The sequence below is a fragment of the Felis catus genome, chromosome E3, assembly GCF_018350175.1.
Source record: "Felis catus isolate Fca126 chromosome E3, F.catus_Fca126_mat1.0, whole genome shotgun sequence".
Taxonomy (NCBI): Eukaryota; Metazoa; Chordata; class Mammalia; order Carnivora; family Felidae; genus Felis; species Felis catus.
The window spans coordinates 2,207,839-2,225,809 of record NC_058383.1 but is presented as its reverse complement, the minus strand read 5'-3'; the positions used below and the strand labels follow the sequence as shown (position 1 = coordinate 2,225,809).

General features: G+C 60.1%; 1 protein-coding gene and 1 long non-coding RNA gene across 4 annotated transcripts in view; one reads left to right on the top strand and one right to left on the bottom strand.

Annotated features, from left to right (window-relative positions):
• Positions 1-17,460, top strand: part of IQCE (IQ motif containing E) — a 42,713-nt gene extending 25,253 nt beyond the window's left edge. Inside the window, 10 exon segments of the mRNA XM_023246896.2 lie at positions 34-233; positions 1,980-2,084; positions 3,714-3,804; positions 5,127-5,297; positions 8,908-8,931; positions 11,751-11,861; positions 12,281-12,402; positions 13,315-13,418; positions 14,334-14,432; positions 15,537-17,460. Coding sequence (XP_023102664.2) covers positions 34-233; positions 1,980-2,084; positions 3,714-3,804; positions 5,127-5,297; positions 8,908-8,931; positions 11,751-11,861; positions 12,281-12,402; positions 13,315-13,418; positions 14,334-14,432; positions 15,537-15,649 — 1,140 coding nt within the window. The 3' untranslated portion in view covers positions 15,650-17,460.
• Positions 1-17,971, bottom strand: part of LOC111556243 — a 58,347-nt gene that overhangs the window by 23,747 nt on the left and 16,629 nt on the right. For all 3 annotated transcript variants that reach the window (XR_006590871.1, XR_006590865.1, XR_006590867.1), the window contains exon 2: positions 11,972-12,115. This is a non-coding gene — a long non-coding RNA (uncharacterized LOC111556243). The remainder of the gene's footprint in view (positions 1-11,971; positions 12,116-17,971) is intronic.

The window sequence follows — 17,971 nt, the reverse complement described above, 5'->3', positions numbered from 1 at the left end:
AGAACTTCTAACAAATGCCTTTGTTGCCCCCAGCAAATAAGTTCGATGGAAAGCCCCACATCACAGGCTTCAGAAGAGGTCAAGTCAAGCGCCCCGGTGCAGTCTGCGTCCAGCTCCACCGTGCCCCGGCAGCCGAGATGTGACCGGCACCAGGACAGCGAGCGTCTTCGGGGGACGGTGCAGAGCCTGAGAGGCGAGCGGGACGCGCTGCAGATGCAGCTTCAGGAGAAAGAGTAGGTTGCAAGGCTCGGCCAGCACCTTCCGCCCTGGAAAGGGTCGCGGCGGGAGTCCAGCCATCCTGGCGCACTCGGGAGACACGCTCAGCTCCTCGTAGTAACTGCTGGCCTGGTTTCATGTGCTTGAAAAGTCCTGTATCTTGTTTGTGAGAGAAGAGCCACTTCAGTGGTAAAAACAAGGTAGCAATTGACCACATCACGTTATTGAAAGAAGGGGAGGTGTCGTTCAAATCTCTTGACTCCATTCCAGAGCCGTTCCCAAATTCTTCACTAGAGAATAATCTACCTTCATTGATTTGTGAGGTAGATAGGCCATCAGTTAGATTTTCTTTAAGGTTTAGAATCAGTATGTTTAAGGGATCTCGTCTAAGTACCAAGTAAGACAGACATGCTGTGAAGCGTTCAGTGTGACCCTGAGAGTTTGAAAGGAAAAGCCTGCAGAGTTTGCTTATTCGCTGTTGGTTCTCTAGTGTCTTGAGTTGTAGCCTCCTAAAAATGTTCCTGTCTTCTCCGCTGTCCGCTAGTGGCTTCTCTGGTCAAAGTTGTGTTACGAGTAAGCCAAACCCATGCATCTTCTGAGGTGAGGGTTATCTCTCAGAGTGTGGCCTGGGCAACCAGCAGCCTCAGCATCACCTGGGAGCTGGTTAGCGATGCAGAACCTTGGCCCCGCCCACCTGGGAAGCTGGTTAGAGATGCAGCACTTGGCCCCGCCCACCCGGGAGCTGGTTAGAGATGTAGAACCTCGCCCCGCCCACCTGGGAGCTGGTTAGGGATGCGGCACTCAGCCCCACCCACCTGGGGGCTGGTTGGAGACGCAAAACCTTGTCAGACCCAGATCTCCTGAATCTGACTCTGTGTCTAACGACGCCCCCTGGTGATCGTGGGCATGTTTAGGTCTGAGAAGGCCTCCCTAAGCTGACTAAGTTCTCTGGTGCCTGTTTATGGCAGAGGAAAACCCCTTCACACTCCCCTTGTTCTCCTCCAATCCAGGCGCATCTATGCCAATTGGCAGGTCCTTTGTAAAAATTAGTGTTTCATGAGAGGTTTCAAAAATGGGGCTAGTCATTTTGAAAGATAAATAACATCTGCGATTTTCTCTTCAGCCGTCACACGGCATGATAATAGCTTCCGCTTGCTGAGCCCTTACTATGTGACAGAGGCTCTGCTAAACAGTCAGGGTGTCTCGGATGCCTGTGGAGATTAAACGAACCTTGGAACCAGTGGAGCTGAGATCAGACAGAGGTCTTGTCTCGGAGCCACGTGCCACCTGTGGTGCCCAGGAAAGCCCATCGGGCAGCAGTTTCGTTGGAGGTGACGGGGTAACCCCCCTCGTCCTCAGGGCCCCAGCTCAGGCAGCAGCCCCGTGTGGCACGGGCAGGACCCTCAGCAGTCCTCTCAGAGAGGGGTGACATACCCGATTGGGTGACTGCTGGGATAACGCCCGTCTCCACGAGACAGCGAGGCCCGCGGCTCGTGTGATGGTGCTCACTTCGGTATCCCGGGCACCTAACAGCCGCTGGCACATAGCAGGCGCCCAGTAAATACCTGGATGAACCACCACCGGGCCGGCGGGCCTCTCGGGTCTGTTCCTGGCTCTGTGTAGCTATGAGCGAGTGCCCCTGCCGTCCATCCACCGTCACGGGGACGGAGGTCAGGCTGCGCGATGTTTTCTGAAAGCCCTTCCTGCTGGGTGAGGATCGGTGTTCCTGTGACGCTGAAACGTCTCTTCTTCTGTGTGTTCAGTTTGGAAGTGAGACAGCTGCTACAGACAAACGCCACCTTGCAGAAGGAGCTGGAGGGCGTGAGGGAAGGGGAGGAGGAGAGAAGAGGAAGAGAGGAGGCTCTGCGGTGAGTGCACAAGAGGCAGAGGCTGTGGAGGTCGCACGACTCCAAGCGTTTCCCGCCTTTCCTCAGCGCAGCTCTCGGAGTGGCTCTCATACAACCCCAGCCCGATCCCCACACCCCGCGCCCTGACATCTTGCAGCGGCTCTCTTTCCTTTGGAGTAAAAATCCTGACTCTGGGGGAAGGGCTCTTCGCGATCAGGCCGGCGTCTGCCTCCCTGGCGTGACGCCCGGTCCTCGGCACGCACCTTTCACTGCGGTGCGGCCACCGTGGGGGGTCACCCCATCAGGACTCCCAGGACGGAGCCTCCTGCTCCTTCAGGGTCACTACTCACAGTCCCCAGAAAGTGGAAACAGCCCCAAAGCCCGTCTCTGAGGAATAGATAGGAAACGAGTACGTTTGTAGGAAAGAATACAAAGGAGTAGGTTCTGACACGTGTGACAGCAGGGACGAACCTCGTGGCACGTGGAGGAAGCAGACAGGAAGGCCCCCTGGTGTAGGATTCCAAATACAGGGAGAGGGGCTGGGGGACGGGGGTGCGGGAAGGGGCTGCCGACGGGCGCGGGTGGTGGGAGCATTCTTAGCGCGGCGGCACCATGCTGCGGATGTGCTCAAACCCGCCTCATCGCAGACTTGGCCACAGTGAATTTTATGTTGTACGAAATTCACCTCAATAAAAAATGCCCCCCCTTGGGGCTCCTGGGTGGCGCAGTCGGTTAGGCGTCCGACTTCAGCCAGGTCACGATCTCGCGGTCCGTGAGTTCGAGCCCCGCGTCGGGCTCTGGGCTGCCCGCTCGGAGCCTGGAGCCTGTTTCCGATTCTGTGCCTCCCTCTCTCTCTGCCCCTCCCCTGTTCATGCTCTGTCTCTCTCTGTCCCAAAAATAAATAAACGTTGAAAAAAAATTAAAAAAAAAATGCCCCCCCAAACGTAGGTGAGAACCCTGAGCAGAAATACCTAGCACTCAGAATAGTAAGTCAGACACAAACTACTGGAACGAATGAAAATATTTTGCAGGAGAACTGACTAGGCGGGATCAAAGGAACCCGGAAAGGGCAGGCACGGGCAAGAGGTGTTCTTGCTTGGCCTCAGACGCCTGCAGTGAAGGCACACATCGTATTTTCCTCCACTCACATTGTTTGTTAAAAGCCCCCAGTAGGAGGCGCCAGGGTGGCTCAGTCGGCTGAGCGTCTGACTTCAGCTCAGGTCACGCTCTCGCGGTTTGTGAGTTCGAGCCCCGCGTCGGGCTCCGTGCTGACAGCTCAGAGCCTGCCTGGGATTCCCCGCCCTAAACCCATCTGAAATAAAGAAATTAAAACAAACAAACACACACATAATTCCTGCCCATTTGTCCCTCGTGGCCTCAGAACTCTTACCATGGTCCAGAAGTGGTGCTGGCCCCAGACGTCCTCTGTCCCCGCCCTCTCTGGGCCCCAGATCTAGGTGACCCACAGACCGCAGAGCGCAGTCCTGTGCACCCGACCGGCCCGAGGTGTAGGAGGGGTGGTAGCCAGAGACCCCATGTCGCCCTGGGACAGGTGGCCTTGCCAGCTCCACAGGCGGCCATCGCTGCTGTCACACAGACACGTGTCAGCACGGTGACCAGTAAGATGGCGTCTTTTCCCTCCCACGTTAGAGAGGAAATTCAAATACTTACCAAGAAGTTTCAAGAACTGGAAGAAATTAAGAGAGAAGAAAAAGACGACCCCGTGGAAATGACCCCAGAGGTATGGCTCAGCTGGGCTCAGCTTCCTGTCCGGGCATGGTGGGGCTCTCGGCGGACGCGTGACGGTTCTGCTGTCTCTGTCCCCAGGATTTTCCTGGCTCCGACGTTGGCAATCCAATTCCCTTTTATTGTCACCGCTGATTCCCATAAATTGTGTGTGTTGAGTCCAGAGTTCTGAACTAATTAACCGTCAGTTAAGTGACTTTTTGAACTAGCATCCGAGTCTTAGCTGAGCTGACGAGTGAAGTCCTTCCCAGATTTCACATTCACTGAAGGGTTGTCTGTTAGCAGGTGAGGAGTATGAGGAGGCCCTACAGGGGAAGGAGGGATATCTGGTGAGGACATCCTGTCCCCAACCCTGCGTGTTTAGTGTGAGCTTCAGGCTAAGACAGAGAGCAGGCCTGACCCCGGGGCGGGCGGTCGGGGGGGGGGGGGCCAAGTGCCTGCCACCAAATGTCACACATGTCCAGGTGTCGAAGGTGCGTGAGGCAAACGGCAGGTTGGAGGTCAGAGGTAAGTGTAAGCAGCACAGGCACGGACAGGTCACACGATGACAGATGTTATCTGGCCCCAGAAGAGCAGAGATGTGGGGTGCGTTAGGACTGGGGAAGGAGACAAGCCCCCCTGAGGTGAGGTAGCAGGAGGACCCGGGCTAGCCGGGAGGCGCTGGTGACAGTGGCCGACGGGCTCGGGGGCACTGGTGCTTGCACGGCGGGCCGGGCACCTTGGACCCAGGGCAGTTTCAGCTTTTAAGTTTCAGCCTCTGCGAGAGCATTCTCCAGCACGGGTGTCTCCATCGGTGAGAACAGGCCAGTATGTTGATTTTTATTGCAGACCATGAATCTGGACCCTCCAGTGTGGTAGATACCAAGTTTATTTCAATGATCAAAGTAGCAATTCTTTTCATCTCCAAAACCAAGCGAGACATCGGTTTCCTTTAATCAGAGTCCCGTTGCTGTCAGTGTCTTAGGCCAGAAAACCAAGGAAAGGAAAAGCCGGTGAACCTGGCGGTCACGCACACGTGTTACTGAGCTCAGGGAGTGCAGCCTAGGTTGAAGGGGCCGCCTCCCAGGGGAGCTCCCCGGGGGAGCACTGCCCCCGCCCCAGGTTTAGGGAGGTGGATGAAGACCTACCTGAAATCTATTTATTAGCAACACGTTTCTGCAGACATGAAAGATGTCACAAGGCTGGACGTGTGGCTACGGATTTTTCCTCTAAACTGAAAGCCCGTTCTGACGAGCTTTGCCTGTATCGTGCCGCCTTACCTGATCCCCGTCCTCCCTGCCAGGCTTAATCATCCTTTGCACCTTGAATTTCCTGCAGACCCCGGAAGAACCCCGACCTTCCCTTCCCACCAGCAGGCCCTCTCAGCAGGACTCTGAGCCAGATACAAGCGAGGAGGGCTTCTCCCGGCCCCCCTCCACCTGCTCCGAGGGGCGAAGAGACACGGCAGCCAGGATCCTACAGAGCCGGTGGAGGGTATACAGACACCAGGTGAGAGCCCACGAAGGCCCTGCCGTGGTCTGTGCCCCTGGGGCCCCTTCGATGCGCGGTCTCTGTGCTGTATGCAGCTGGCATGTGGGAACGTGCAGGAGGGACAGCGTGGATACGGCTGAGGACAATGTCGCGGGGGTGAGGGAGACACCAGCACCTGGCCCCACGGTGGAGGGAGCGGGTCCTGCGGGGAAGGAAGTGACCTGGTGCACACGGGGGGCCGCATTCTGGAATCACCGCCCGTCCCTCTGAGCACGGGCCGGAGCATGGGATCCACAGTGAAGCGGATCTATCTCGGAAGCAACTGGAATTGAAACCCCCAGAGGAGCCCCTTTTCTGCGGCCGCCTGGGAGGAAGCAGCTTGGGCTGTGGGCCATTTTATTGTGACTGAAAAACCTGCCTCCCAGCCGGAGGGAGGAGGGAGGCAGGGGCTGTGTATCTGCCGAGCGCCTTTGTGCTTGGGGAGAGTGGGGCGAGGGGCCCAGGGAGCCCCCGTCTCATGGCGCTGTCTCATGGCCGTGGGGGGGGGGGTGGGACTGGGGCCCTCTCCTAAGCTCCTGGGACGAGGGGGCCGTCTCCTTGCGCCAGCCGCATGGCATGCCCCGAGAGAGCTCCCCGGTTTTTGGTTTTGTAGAACACGGCAGGGCGCTTTCTCCCGAGGGAACCAACAAACCCCGGTGAGGCCCCTCCATGCCTGAATATCAGAAGGCTGCCAAGAGGGCTTTTTAAATTGCTGTTTCTTCCAAACTTTCATCACGAAAACTCACAGGACATTTAGAAGGGCTGGAAGACTTCCGGGCATTCCAGGAATTCTTGCCACCGACCCGACCCACCCGTAGTCGACACGTAGGCACGTTTCCTTTCTATTCCGACCATTCCTCCCCAGCGCCACGTGGACGTGAGGCTCAGGCGTTACGAGGGTCCGGCTTGCATCGTGTAAGCACGAGGACATGTCCTAGCGGACCGCAGCACGTGCCGTCAGATGCCCCAGAGACGCAGCCATGACTCTGATGTCACCTGGTGTCGCCTGCATATTCAGACCTCTCCAGGTGTCCCAGGATGCCCCTTCACTTGTTGTCGGTCCCCTCTACCTCCTGGAAGGGGCAGGTTAGGTCCACAGGCTTGACTCGCTTCAGGTTGAACATTTTTGGCCAGAGCACCCCCCAGGTGGTTCCGGGCACACGGTCTCCCTTCCCACAGGTGACCCCGGGCGGTCCCGCCACATCTAGCTGCAGGCACTGGGTGGTGCGGCTGCCGGCGTTTGCCGCTGTAAAGAAACGCCTTTCCCCGCTGATGAACCCGTGACGTGCCTTTCACCGGTGGCCCCAGCAGCCTTACGCGCCTTAGCTCAGCCCTTCGTTTCGCACGGTTGCGGGATGACTTCAGATCCCCCCCTGCTTAGTGGCCGGCACTCTTCCGTAAAGCAGTTTTCCTGATCAGCTGGTCCGCAGAGCACAGCCCCGGGGCCTTCTGGAAAGGCAGGGTCAAGGCTTTGCTGTCCTCCCTCGAGTACTAGGTAAGCACTGATGGCAGGACAGGGAACTGTGTGGTGGCGGCTCCGGCGGCCAGACTCCCTCCCCCCACGCTCTGCGGGGCGGCGGCATCACTGCGTCTAAGAGGGATTACTGTTACCTTGGTAGCGTTCAGCCCGTCCCACGTTCGGTCAGTGGGAGCGCTCCGTCTGGCTCCGTCCGTCCGTCCGTGCCTCTGGTCTTGCTGGCGCACCCTCGCTTTCTGGCACAAGGAGGTGTCGCAGGCTCCCGGTCCTCCTCACCCCAGACCGGATGGAGCTCGCCGTTTCCGAGGCACCTGCCGTGTCCACCTTGCTCCCTGCTCCCACCCACCAGGCACTGGCTTCTTCCTCCCCCTGCTCGCCCCCCCCCCCCCACCCAGGAGCTGGGGCTTCGAGTCTCATGAGTTAAATCCTTCCTTCCTTGAGGATTCTGCTTTGAAAGAACTCAGAATAAAAGGAAATGCACGTACCGACATGTAGGTACAAAGCATTTGAAAGGCCACTTGGTCGGAAACCAGAGTCCTGGGACCTCCCTCTGGGGTCCGCTTGGTCTGCACGTCTCGGGCTCACGCTGGGGTTCGAGGGTGTCTGAGGCCGTGAGCCGGAAGGCCCTGGACTCGCCTGGAGCCCTCCCAGCCAGTGTGGTTGTGCCCCACACCCAGCTAAGCTTTTTTCTCAAGTTTATCATTTTGAGAGAGAGTAGGGAAGGGGCAGAGACAGAGGGAGAGAGAATCCCCAGCAGGCTCCACACTGTCAGTGCAGAGCCCGACGTGGGGCTCGATCCCACGAACAGTGAGATCACGACCCGAGATCAAGAGTCTGACACTTAACCCATCGAGCCACCCAGGTGCCCAGCGACCTTTGGGGTGAGCCGCAGGCTGCCCTGGCCAGGGCCTGCAGCCGGCCGCGGACCGGCATGTCTCCTGAGTCAGAGGCCGTTTCCGCGGGCAACATGATTCCATCTTCTCCGTGTGTCACGGCACATTCCCACGCCTCCACTTTGCTCTCTTCAGGCTTCACGTGAGACGTCCTCACTCCCCGCCCCGTGTCCCCACCAGTACTTTCCTGTCCTCGCCTGCTGCTTGAGATTATCTTTGCCGGTCTCGACCACTACTGTTATCAAACGTGTTTTTTTCCTTCCTTCCTCCCTCCCTCCCCCCTTTCTTTCTTTCTTTCTTTCTTTCTTTCTTTCTTTCTTCCTTCCTTCCTTCCTTCCTTCCTTCCTTCCTTCCTTCCTTCCTTCCTTCCTTCCTTCCTCCCTCCCTCCCTCCCTCCCTCTCCACTCTGCTGGTCCTCATACTCCATTTCCCTTCATCTGTCAAGGGATAAATCCTTTTCTGTAACAGCTGTGGGCTGTGCACTCTGATTAATACTGAAAATGAGCTGGTTAATGTACGTTTTATCGACGATGGCCACGGTCCACCACAGGCACATGTATCATCCTGGGGTCCCCACCCTGGAAGGACCTGGGCTATAAAAACACATATTCTTGGGTCTCATCTGTGCTGACTCTGGATCAGCCTGTCTTGGGTGTAGCTGATTTTTCTCAAGTCCCTGGATGCTTCTCACGACGGATTGGATTTGGGGGCCAGTGACCCAGACCCGTGGACGGGGTCCCCTTTGTAATTTCTCCAGCAGGCAGTGCCCAGCCCGTGTGAGCACCCAGAGAGGGCACCCGTGTCAAGACAGCTCCAGCCGTGGGGAGGAGCTTCCCCGCCTGGAGCCGAAGACACGCACACGTGTTGATGCTCGTGAGACGCTGTCTCACGGAGCCGGCTGCCACGGGCTGGCCGAGAGTCGCAGGCGACACCAAGGTGTCTCGTCTTTAACCGTGACCCGCCCTGAGAAAGCCGGCCGTCTAGTTATGGCTGCTGGCCCCTCAGCACTGTCAGCCAGGCGGAGGAGGAACAGGGACGCACGGAGCCCCCTGGGGTGTGGGTGGCAAGGAGGGGGCTCTCTGAGGGGAGTGCCCTGGTACCCCGCCTCTGCTTTTTCACCCATGGCGACTGGGGCAGGGGCAGGGGCAGGATCAGGAAATGAATACTACTGTAACAAATTCATCCTTGTGGTAATTCATGATTTATCTCTTTATTCCAGAAAAAAAAGGCCGTCCTGGACGAGGTAAGCAAAGTTTATTTCATCCGTTTCAAAATATGTATTTCTGCACCGGAGCAAAGTCCCAGTGGGATGTCTCAGGAAGCATCACAGGCACTTGGTTTCGTGAAATCAGACCAGCCCCAAGTGGTATCAACATCAAATGAATTATTTGGGTAGCTTCACACCTTCAAATTCATTCATTCATTCATTCATTCAATCATTCCTTCTTCCAACACACTTTTCTCGGTCATCAGTTCAGAGTCAGGCAACCCGGCAGGCCCTCGGGACTCAAAAAAGCTGTTGACTCAAACAGCAGATGGGTCGTCGCAGGTCAAGGTGGCAGGTGTGGTTTAGGGCTCGTGTCCAGGTGTGCCGTGGGGTCTGGGGAATGTGGGGGCTCCCAGGCTGAGAGGAAGGGCTCCAGGCAGAAGACGGGTGTGCGAAGGAGCACAGCCTGCCCGGGGGGAGAGCAGGTGTGTGTGAGCGGCTGGACGCGGGCTGGGAGGTGCCGGGACTGACGGAGTCTGAGACCCGCACGGCCCCTTGCTGCTGCTGTCGCCTTCCCCACCAGCCTGTTCCCCACGCAGCCTCCGGGGTGACACGTCTTACGTGTTAAATAACACCCACCGCCGCATGAGACCTGCTCTCAACTTGGAGCAAATTCCAAAGCCGCTGCCTGAACACCCTCCGTGCCAAGTGCCCTGGCGACCCCTCCAGCCCTGCTCATTCTTCTCTAGCCAGTCTGGAGGCTTCTTTAACACTCCTCGAAAACACCAGCATATTCCTGCCACAGGGCCTTTGTACTTGCTGCCCCTCTGCCTAGAAGGCTCTTCCTCCAGATATTTGCACGTTTTGCCCCCTTGCTTTACACAGGTCCATATCGAAACATTACCTCCTCACTGACACCCTCTCTGAATACCCCGTGCCAGCCATCACTCCGGCCTCGTGTCCTGCTTTATTTCTCCTTGTGGCTTTTATCCCTGTTTGATATTTTGATAGCTTACTTCTTTGCAAACTGCTTGTCTCACATTGCAGTGGAGGTTCCGCGGAGGCAAAGACTGACTCTGCCTTTGGGCCACTATGTCCGTAGTTCCCAGGACGCGGCCTGCCATATGGTAGGCATTCGGCAAATCTGTGCAATAAGTGGGTGAATGGGTGAGCTTGGGACTCCTCCAGGGACCCTGGAGCGCGTCTACCAGCCGGCCGGCCCGTGCTGTCGTGCTCCGCTGCGGTCTTCGGTGCCGCCCCAGGCCCGAGCGTCCTTGCCTCTCCAGGCAGGTGCGGTGCGGCCGAGCTGTGGTTGGCGTAAGTCAGCAGCCACCACCCTCAGCCCGTGTCGCCCGTAAGGAGCCCTAGGTCCCTGCTGTCCACGTGTGGCGAGCCCCCTGGGTCGGTCTACACGTGCGTTTGCCTGTTTGATTTTGCCTTGATGAAGGTCCCCTTACCACACTTTGTTGGGCCTGTCTTTTTTTCTTTAATGTTTGTTTACTTTTGAGAGAGAGAGAGAGTGTCATTGCAAGTGGGGGAGGGGCAGAGAGAGAGGGAGACACAATCCGAAGCAGGCTCCAGGCTGCCAGCTGGCAGCACAGAGCCCGTTGCGGGGCTCAAACTCACGAACCTCGAGATCATGACCTGAGTCGAAGTCGGACGCTTAACCCACTGAGCCCCCCCAGGTGCCCTTTGTGGGGCCTGTTTCTTTTTTTTTTTTTTTTTTTCAACGTTTACTTATTTTTGGGACAGAGAGAGACAGAGCATGAACAGGGGAGGGACAGAGAGAGAGGGAGACACAGAATCGGAAACAGGCTCCAGGCTCTGAGCCATCAGCCCAGAGCCTGACGCGGGGCTCGAACTCACGGACCGCGAGATCGTGACCTGGCTGAAGTCGGACGCCTAACCAACTGCGCCACCCAGGCGCCCCTGTGGGGCCTGTTTCTTAACCCCAAGTTCAGGACGTCTGCTTTACCTTGTCCTCCATAGGGACAAAGCAAAGGTGTTTGGGGTTTTTTTTTGTGTGTGACTGATTCTGGAAGCCTCTAGGTGTCTAAACACACGATGTGTCAGGACTCAACGTACTAAGCGTGTTGTTCCCCTAAAATGCCATGAAAGCCGAAATCCTTTGTCACGACGTGACGTTTTCACCCAGGGCTGGTGGCTGCTGCCCCCGAGACCCACGACCCTGACTGCAGAACTCAGGAGGGCGTCCACATGTGCGTCTGAAGAAATTATTTAAGTTCAAAGGATAAATAATTCCTTTGCAGCAGTGAGATCGTGCTCTACCCTGCTTGATTTTGTGTTTTCTTCATGCTTGCTTGTTTTTGAGAGAGAACGAAAACACGGGTGGGGGAGGGGTAGAGAGAAGGGGACAGAGGATCCCAAGCAGGCTCTGTGCTGACAGCAGTGAGCCCGACGTGGGGCTCAAACTTACACACCGTCTCAGGAGCTGAGCTGAAGTCGGACGCTCAACCGACAGAGCCACCCAGGCGCCCCTGCCCTGCCCGCTCTTGGAACACGTGTACGGAAAGCATGTGGTATAGACTACCCAGCACGGAAACCTAACTACTGTAAAATATGCACACACACTGGCAGCTAAGTTTATTAGCATCTAACAGATGATGTGCTTTCCCGCGGGATCGGGCGACTGTGCCTCTCTCTGCCCAGACGATGGGTCTGTTGCTCCCTGGGGGAGACGCCAGGCGAGTGACGGAGAGGCCGTGGTTACGCGATAGTGAGAGAAGTCACTTCTCTGCTGCTAGGGCTTTTCCCCCCCGGATCCCCCTTCCTCCGCAGCTGCCACCTTGCAGGGGAATTAACGTCTACTTCCCTCTCTCCCCGTTCCCTGCCAGGCGGCCGTGGTGCTTCAGGCAGCGTTCAGGGGACATCTAGCGCGGGTGAAGCTGTTGTCAAGCCAGTCAAGCCAGGCGTGTGCTTCAGAACCCCCCAGCCCGCCCAGACAGGTAACCCCCGGGGCCGGACACGGCGGCCCGCTAGCCGCCCTCTCCCCGTCTCCGCGTCCGGTGCCTCACCCACCGAGGCAGCACGGCATCTTCTGGTCGCGGTGTCCTACCTTGCACCTTACTGTCCGTCGCGGGGCGCATCGGGCCAGGCAGGCCCCAGGTGGATGTAACGTCTGGTGCCTACGTACTAGGTACACGTCCATCTCACGATTAGGGTATAATCTTAACGCGGTAAAGATGAGCGTCTTCTTACTCTGTGAAAACAAGACATCCGTTTTAAGAATCTCCAGAGTCTGAGAGTCAGGAAGTGCTAAGCACACAGTAGCCAGACGAGCCACCCGGAACGGGGCCGTGCTCGCACCTGGCTCTCTGAGGGCCAGGCGGGGTCCCTTGCCACGCTCACTGTCATTTTGCCGCAGGACCCTCCGTCACCGCGTGTTCCCAGCCCCACCGTCCAGGCCCAGGGCAGCCCGGGACAGGAGGAGGCCATCACCGCCATCCAGTCCGTCCTCCGGGCGCACCTGGCACGGGTCAGGCGCAGGTAAGTCCAACCGGCGGGCCCAACTCTGTTCTGTATCCCTGGGAAACACCGGCCGCAGACACGGTGTGGGGAGCTGCCCGTCCGGGTGGCCGGCCCGTGGTGCCCGGGCACAGGGTGTAGGAGCTGGGACCTTGGTTTGTCACCCGAACAGAAACACCCCGTGAGGAGTTCCTCCTGCCTGTGCAGTGGGGGTAACCCGTGAGTTCTGGCTTTCCCGGAACGGCCCCCCCGGGCTGGGGTAAACCAGAAGAAGGGGCCAGACACCGTGGGGTTCCGGTACCCGCCACTTTGTAGGCTGGTCGGCTCGTCCTAACGCATCGTCCTTGTTAGAAGAAAATGTGACGTGACCCCGGCATTCGGGAAGGCGCGGGCGTCATCAGAACCCTCCCAGGGCAGCGCCCCTTCTCTCCTTCTCAGTGGCACTGTGGCGCCAGACCTGCGGGGGCACCGGCTGCAGAAAGTCACAGCCCCTCCCAGCTGTTGTGGGGCGGGGGGGGGGTTCTGCACCGAGGCGGGGGAGTGTCCCTCAGGAGGGGGCTGGGGCTGTTCTGCTGCAGGGCTCAGGCTCCCTGCCCCTCCTCACTCTGCCCTTCCTCTCCGGTCTCGGTTTTGGTTCCTCTCTGCCACAGGAGAGCCGGGTGGAGCCCGAATCTCATGGTTCTGGTTCCCCCTGAACGGGGACGGCCGGGGGCTCCACGCAGGTCAGGGTCCATCCCGGCGCGGCCATCACGGCCGGTGACCGTGTCCGCTGGGACGGAAAGGCATGGGAGACAGTGGGAAAGGAAGGCGTCTGGCCCTGACCCCGGCCGTGCACCAGCCCTGCCGGCCTCCCGCGCATCCGTGAGCCCCGCCGTGGGCCTCAGCCCACGGGGGCGTTCTGTGAAGTCCAAGCGGCTGGCCTCTCTCTTGCAGCGCCGCCGGTCAGAGAGCCGTCGCCGCAGCCCCCAGAAGGAGGCAGCCCGCTCCGGCCGCACACAGCCAGCTCTCCTCGCCACCCTGCCCGGCCCCTTCTCCTGGTAACGTCACTTCAGTTTCGATTTCCCCGGCCCTCTGAGCTTCCAGCAAAGAGCTGCCACTGCCCGAAAGCGTGGCGTGTGTGGGCACATGTGGGGGCTTGTCCACTGTGACCGCCTACCAGCAGGGAGGCTGCATCGGGGAGATCCTGGACCTCTGGAGGCGGCCCCGGGGTCAGTGACGGCGGCTTCCGGGCACCTGCGGGCCACAGAGTTGGAGCTCCGTGGCTCGCGTGTCTTTGGTTTTTATCCTTGGCTCCAACTGGAGCTGGTGGTTTCCCTCCTTTGGACCAATGCTTTTCCTGTTTGTCGGTTTTAAGTAAAGCTTCGCGTGTGTCTGCTTTTCGGCCTCATCAAGGCCCCCAGACAGTGCAGACATCCCTGGGACTGACAGGGTCGCCGCACCCCAGCAGTGAGGCCCAGTCAGCTCTGCCCGGCGGCGGACGTGGGGTCCCGGGCAGGGCCCGTCTCCTCGCGTGTGAGGCGGACACCTGGCGAGAGCCTGGACGTTGCTTTCGGGCCCCGCGATTCCGGCCTCCCCTCCCCCTTCCTATGCTGTGACTTGCTCACACTCGTACTGTGATGCTGCCGATGAGCAAGAAGGCGGTGCTGGGAGCTTTGGGACGGTCACTGGACCAAGAAACGCAGTCTTGAGGTCCTGTTAGTGAGGGCGGTACGCGGTCACCACGTGGCGCTCACGTGGGAACGTTTCCAGCAACTTTCCCGTCCCGAGCTCGTAGGTCACAAAGATGGAGTCTGAGGACAGGCGGGGAGCGGGGCTTCATGTCAGGAAACCTCAGCAAAGGAAGCCAAAACCCGGGTGCTGGGGTGGAAAGACGGGGGGAGGGGACGAGTCCTGCCCGTGTCCCACGCCGGCCGCGTGCAGGGCCGGCACTTCTGGTCTGCGTGTCGTTTCAGGTCAAGAGGACAGTGAGGCGAGCGGCGGGGAGACCGCGGAGGGGCCGGCGGCCGAGGACGAGGCTCCGGGGAATCCAGCAGCCCTGCAGCCCCGCTGCGGTGAGTGGGGGCGATGCAGCCTTCAGGGGGCTGGGTCTCGGAGAATGTCCTGAGGAGCCAAGGGCTTGCCACCGTGTCCGCCCGGGAAGTCACCACATGGGAGAGCGGGCTGCGTCCCTTGCAGTTGCTCAGCCCGGGCTGTCGGGGCTCGCGGACGTCGAACTCTGGTGCCCCACAGGCCCCCGCGTGTCAAGAGCCAAGGGCAGCAGCACCGGGATGCCCCGGAAGACGCGGAGCCGGGTGGGCCATCGAGGACTCCCGGCCCCCCCAAGGCCCCTCCTCCTGAGGACGGTGTCGTCTCCTGCCAAGGGGCGTTACCGCACACACCGCCCTCAGTTCCCGGCAGGGCCGTGTGGCCCCGTTTGGTCCGATCGTGACCGTGTTTTTGAAGATAACCTTGGAAACGGATGTTTGAGCGTCCTGAGGCTCTCCTCTCATATTCTCTGGAAAGCGCTAGAGGCCAGCTGTGCAGTCACACGCCTCGGTGCGGCCAAGCCTGGCTTCCTTCCCGCTTTCCCCCCGACCGGCGACTGGCGACCGGCCGTCCCCTTGCCCCTCACCGGGCAGAGGGCGGGCCTCCCTCCCATCCCTCGCCCGCTTCTGGCCCCTCCTCAGGCCCCTCAGGGCGCAGGCTGTCTGCAGCGGGCGCCCCCTTCCAGCAGAGACGGGATTCTGGAAGGCTGCTGTGCATGAAGAGTGTGGGGGAGGGGCCACCGGGCGCCGCGTGCCCGTCTCCCCAGGTGGGCGTGCCACCAGGAAGCGGGCTCTTACACACGCAGCTGGCCACCAGCCTCGCCAGCGCTGGGTCGCAGCTCCCGCCCAGGCCGCGGGCTCGGGGCGCCGCGGTGGGGGCGGCCCTCAGAGACCCCCAGTCGCGCTCCAGCTTGCTCGCTGTCGGCCAGCCTCACCTTTTGAGGGTGTTTGCCTTTTGGCAACAGCCCGGGTGTCCAGAGCTGAGCTCGGAGGCTGAGGTGGTTTGTGGCCGGGTGACGCTGACGCCGAAGGTCATTCCTGCCCGGCAGGGAGCAGGTGCTGTGCCAAGTGTCCGGGGCACGCCCCGGCCCCGAGCAGCTGCGGTGACAACCCCGCTCTGGTTCCTTGCAGGGCCGTCCTCTCCCTCGGGACCGGGACCCGCAGACGACGGCAGCTCTGACGACTCCGACGAGATCGTGGTAGCCCCGGCTGTGCCTCCGAGGAAGGCCACCTCCCCGCCCTAGGTTCCGGGCCTGCCCCTCATGCGGCGACGGCCCTGCAGGGAAGCTCGGGGTTTGGAGGACGAAGCGTGTCCTAGAGGACGTGGGAACTACAGTTACGAGTATTCTACCTTGTTAGCAAAGAGCTCCGTGCTCCACACACACCTCAGCAGCCTGGTCGGTGCGCCTCTTCTGTTGGTCTGGTCGCCTGTTTGGTTGCTTGTTCAGGGAATCCTGAATGATCTCGTCTCCGGGAAGGGCCGGCGGCGCAGTTTTCGGTGTCAGACAGACAGACGCTTCTGCCTGGGACGGGCCAGCCGGGGGCCCTGCAAAGACGCGGTCTCGGCAGCCGCTTCCTGGCCTCCGGCCGTGAGCTGGGAACACCCGCCTCGTCTGGAGCCGCGCTGACGGCACCCCGTTCCTCTCCCGCCACCGCCTTCTCTGGCACCGCGTGCTCTGATCTCCACCCGGCAAGTAGGCGAAGTACTTTCTGGAAGAGACACACGTGACAGACCCCTGTGGCAGGATACGGCGTCTCCAAGTCTCGTGAGACACGAGGACATCGGGGCCCCAAGAGGAGCTCATGTTCCTCAGGCTCCTCCTCCTGCCCCTCTCCACGCAGACCTTCCCCCACCATCGTCCCCACCGCCAGGGCCCCGTGCCCAAGAGGTGCTGTGCCCAGGAAGGAGTCTGGCGAGACCCTGTCACTGGGTAGGCCAAGCCTTAAAAGGCACCAAACCCTAACCACGAAGTACCATCAGGTTTGCCTTTGAGAAGTGCAGCGGCACAGCTGTCCCCAGGCCCCGGGCAGGGCAGGGGTGCTGGGCTCACCCGCGGGCCGCAGGTGACGGGGGTGCCCCGGGCCCTTGCCGCGTGCAGGCCCCGGCTCCCGCCCAGCCTGTGCCACACAAACACAGAGCCCCCCCCTTTGTCTGCAAGGTCAGCCTTTGTTGATGGGAACGAGAAGAGCCTCAGGCTCGCGGTCGGGGGGGGGGACGTCAAGGGCGTCTGAAGAGCCCCGTGTCCCCAGGCCGGGCATCCAACTCTCCACAGGTCCACAGGCCACACAGCTGGCGTGAGGAAGCTCGCTCTTGCCTGGACTGAGTGTGCCGGCTGGAGCCCTTCTGAGGTCGAACCTTGGGGAGTAGGATGTGTTCTTCTTTGGGGAAACGCTTGGCCCTCCTCACCGTGGCCAGGAAGCTTCTGGCGCCACAACCAGCTAGAGCCCGTCCGTGGTCGTCCACCCCGAGCCGCCGGGACCACCCGGTCAGGCTCCGTCCACACAACAGCTTGAGAAAAAAAAAGCCCAGCCGGAAAGCTAGGCCGATTTAGTCTTTTGTTGGTTTGGTCTGTGGGCTGTGAAGTCCATTTTCTTGTTTCTCGTCTTTCCCACTGGACCGACTGGTAACTGGACCGAATCTGTTGCCGCCCCTGGCTTGTTTCACGCCTGGGGTCTGTTCCCCAGTGACCCGACCACCCTCCCCTGGGTCCCGGGGTCGGAGCTAAGGGTCTGCAGGGGCTGGGCGAGCGCTGGGGGCCTGCCTGCTCCTGGGGCGAGGCTCCTCCCACCCGTCACTCAAACAACGGGCATTTCCACCCACTCGTCATTCAGGCCCTGGAGAACAAGGCCCCGCGTGGCGTCCATGTGTGCCATGTGTGCCATGTGTGCCATGACCGGAGGGGCCTGGCCAGCGGGCAGGGCCACGAAGGCAAGATCGGTCGTTGTGCTTGTGTTTTCCAAGGAGACGACCCCAAGAACTGTAAATATGTACACGCGCCTGCCTGTGTGCCTTCGGGGCAGCATTGTTGATCTATTAAAAGCAAACATTCTCGAAGCCGCCTCGGTCACTGATGCACCTCTAGGCCACCGTGAGTTCAGCCAGAGTCCAGTGTGCACACCCTCTGGCGGACGGCCTGCCCTGTGGCCCTGTGGCCCTGTAGGCGCCGAGGAGAACCCCAGGCAGCATCCTGCTTGTGGGGCCTGGCCGTGGGGCTGGGTTTCCTGGCCTGCAGAGCCAGAAGGGCCTGGAGCGCCGACTCCCTGTGCCTGCTCAGCTGGGGGCCACTGCCCACATGGGGCCTCGGGGCCCACTCCAGGGAGGCAGGGGAGGGGAAAGGGATCCAGCAGAAAGGAGACAGGCACCGCGACCTCAGGCATCAAGCACCCCAAAGGCACAGGTCCGTACCCTCCCGTGGGGAGTCCGGGGCATGTGCGGCTCGCCGTGCCCTGGTTGTCACCACAGCACCCGCACACCGGCTGGGGGCTGACAGAGAAACGTGCCCTGCCCCCACCCCGGCCACCCTCACAGTGCAGAAGCGGAAGCCACATCTCCCGGCCCTGACCCA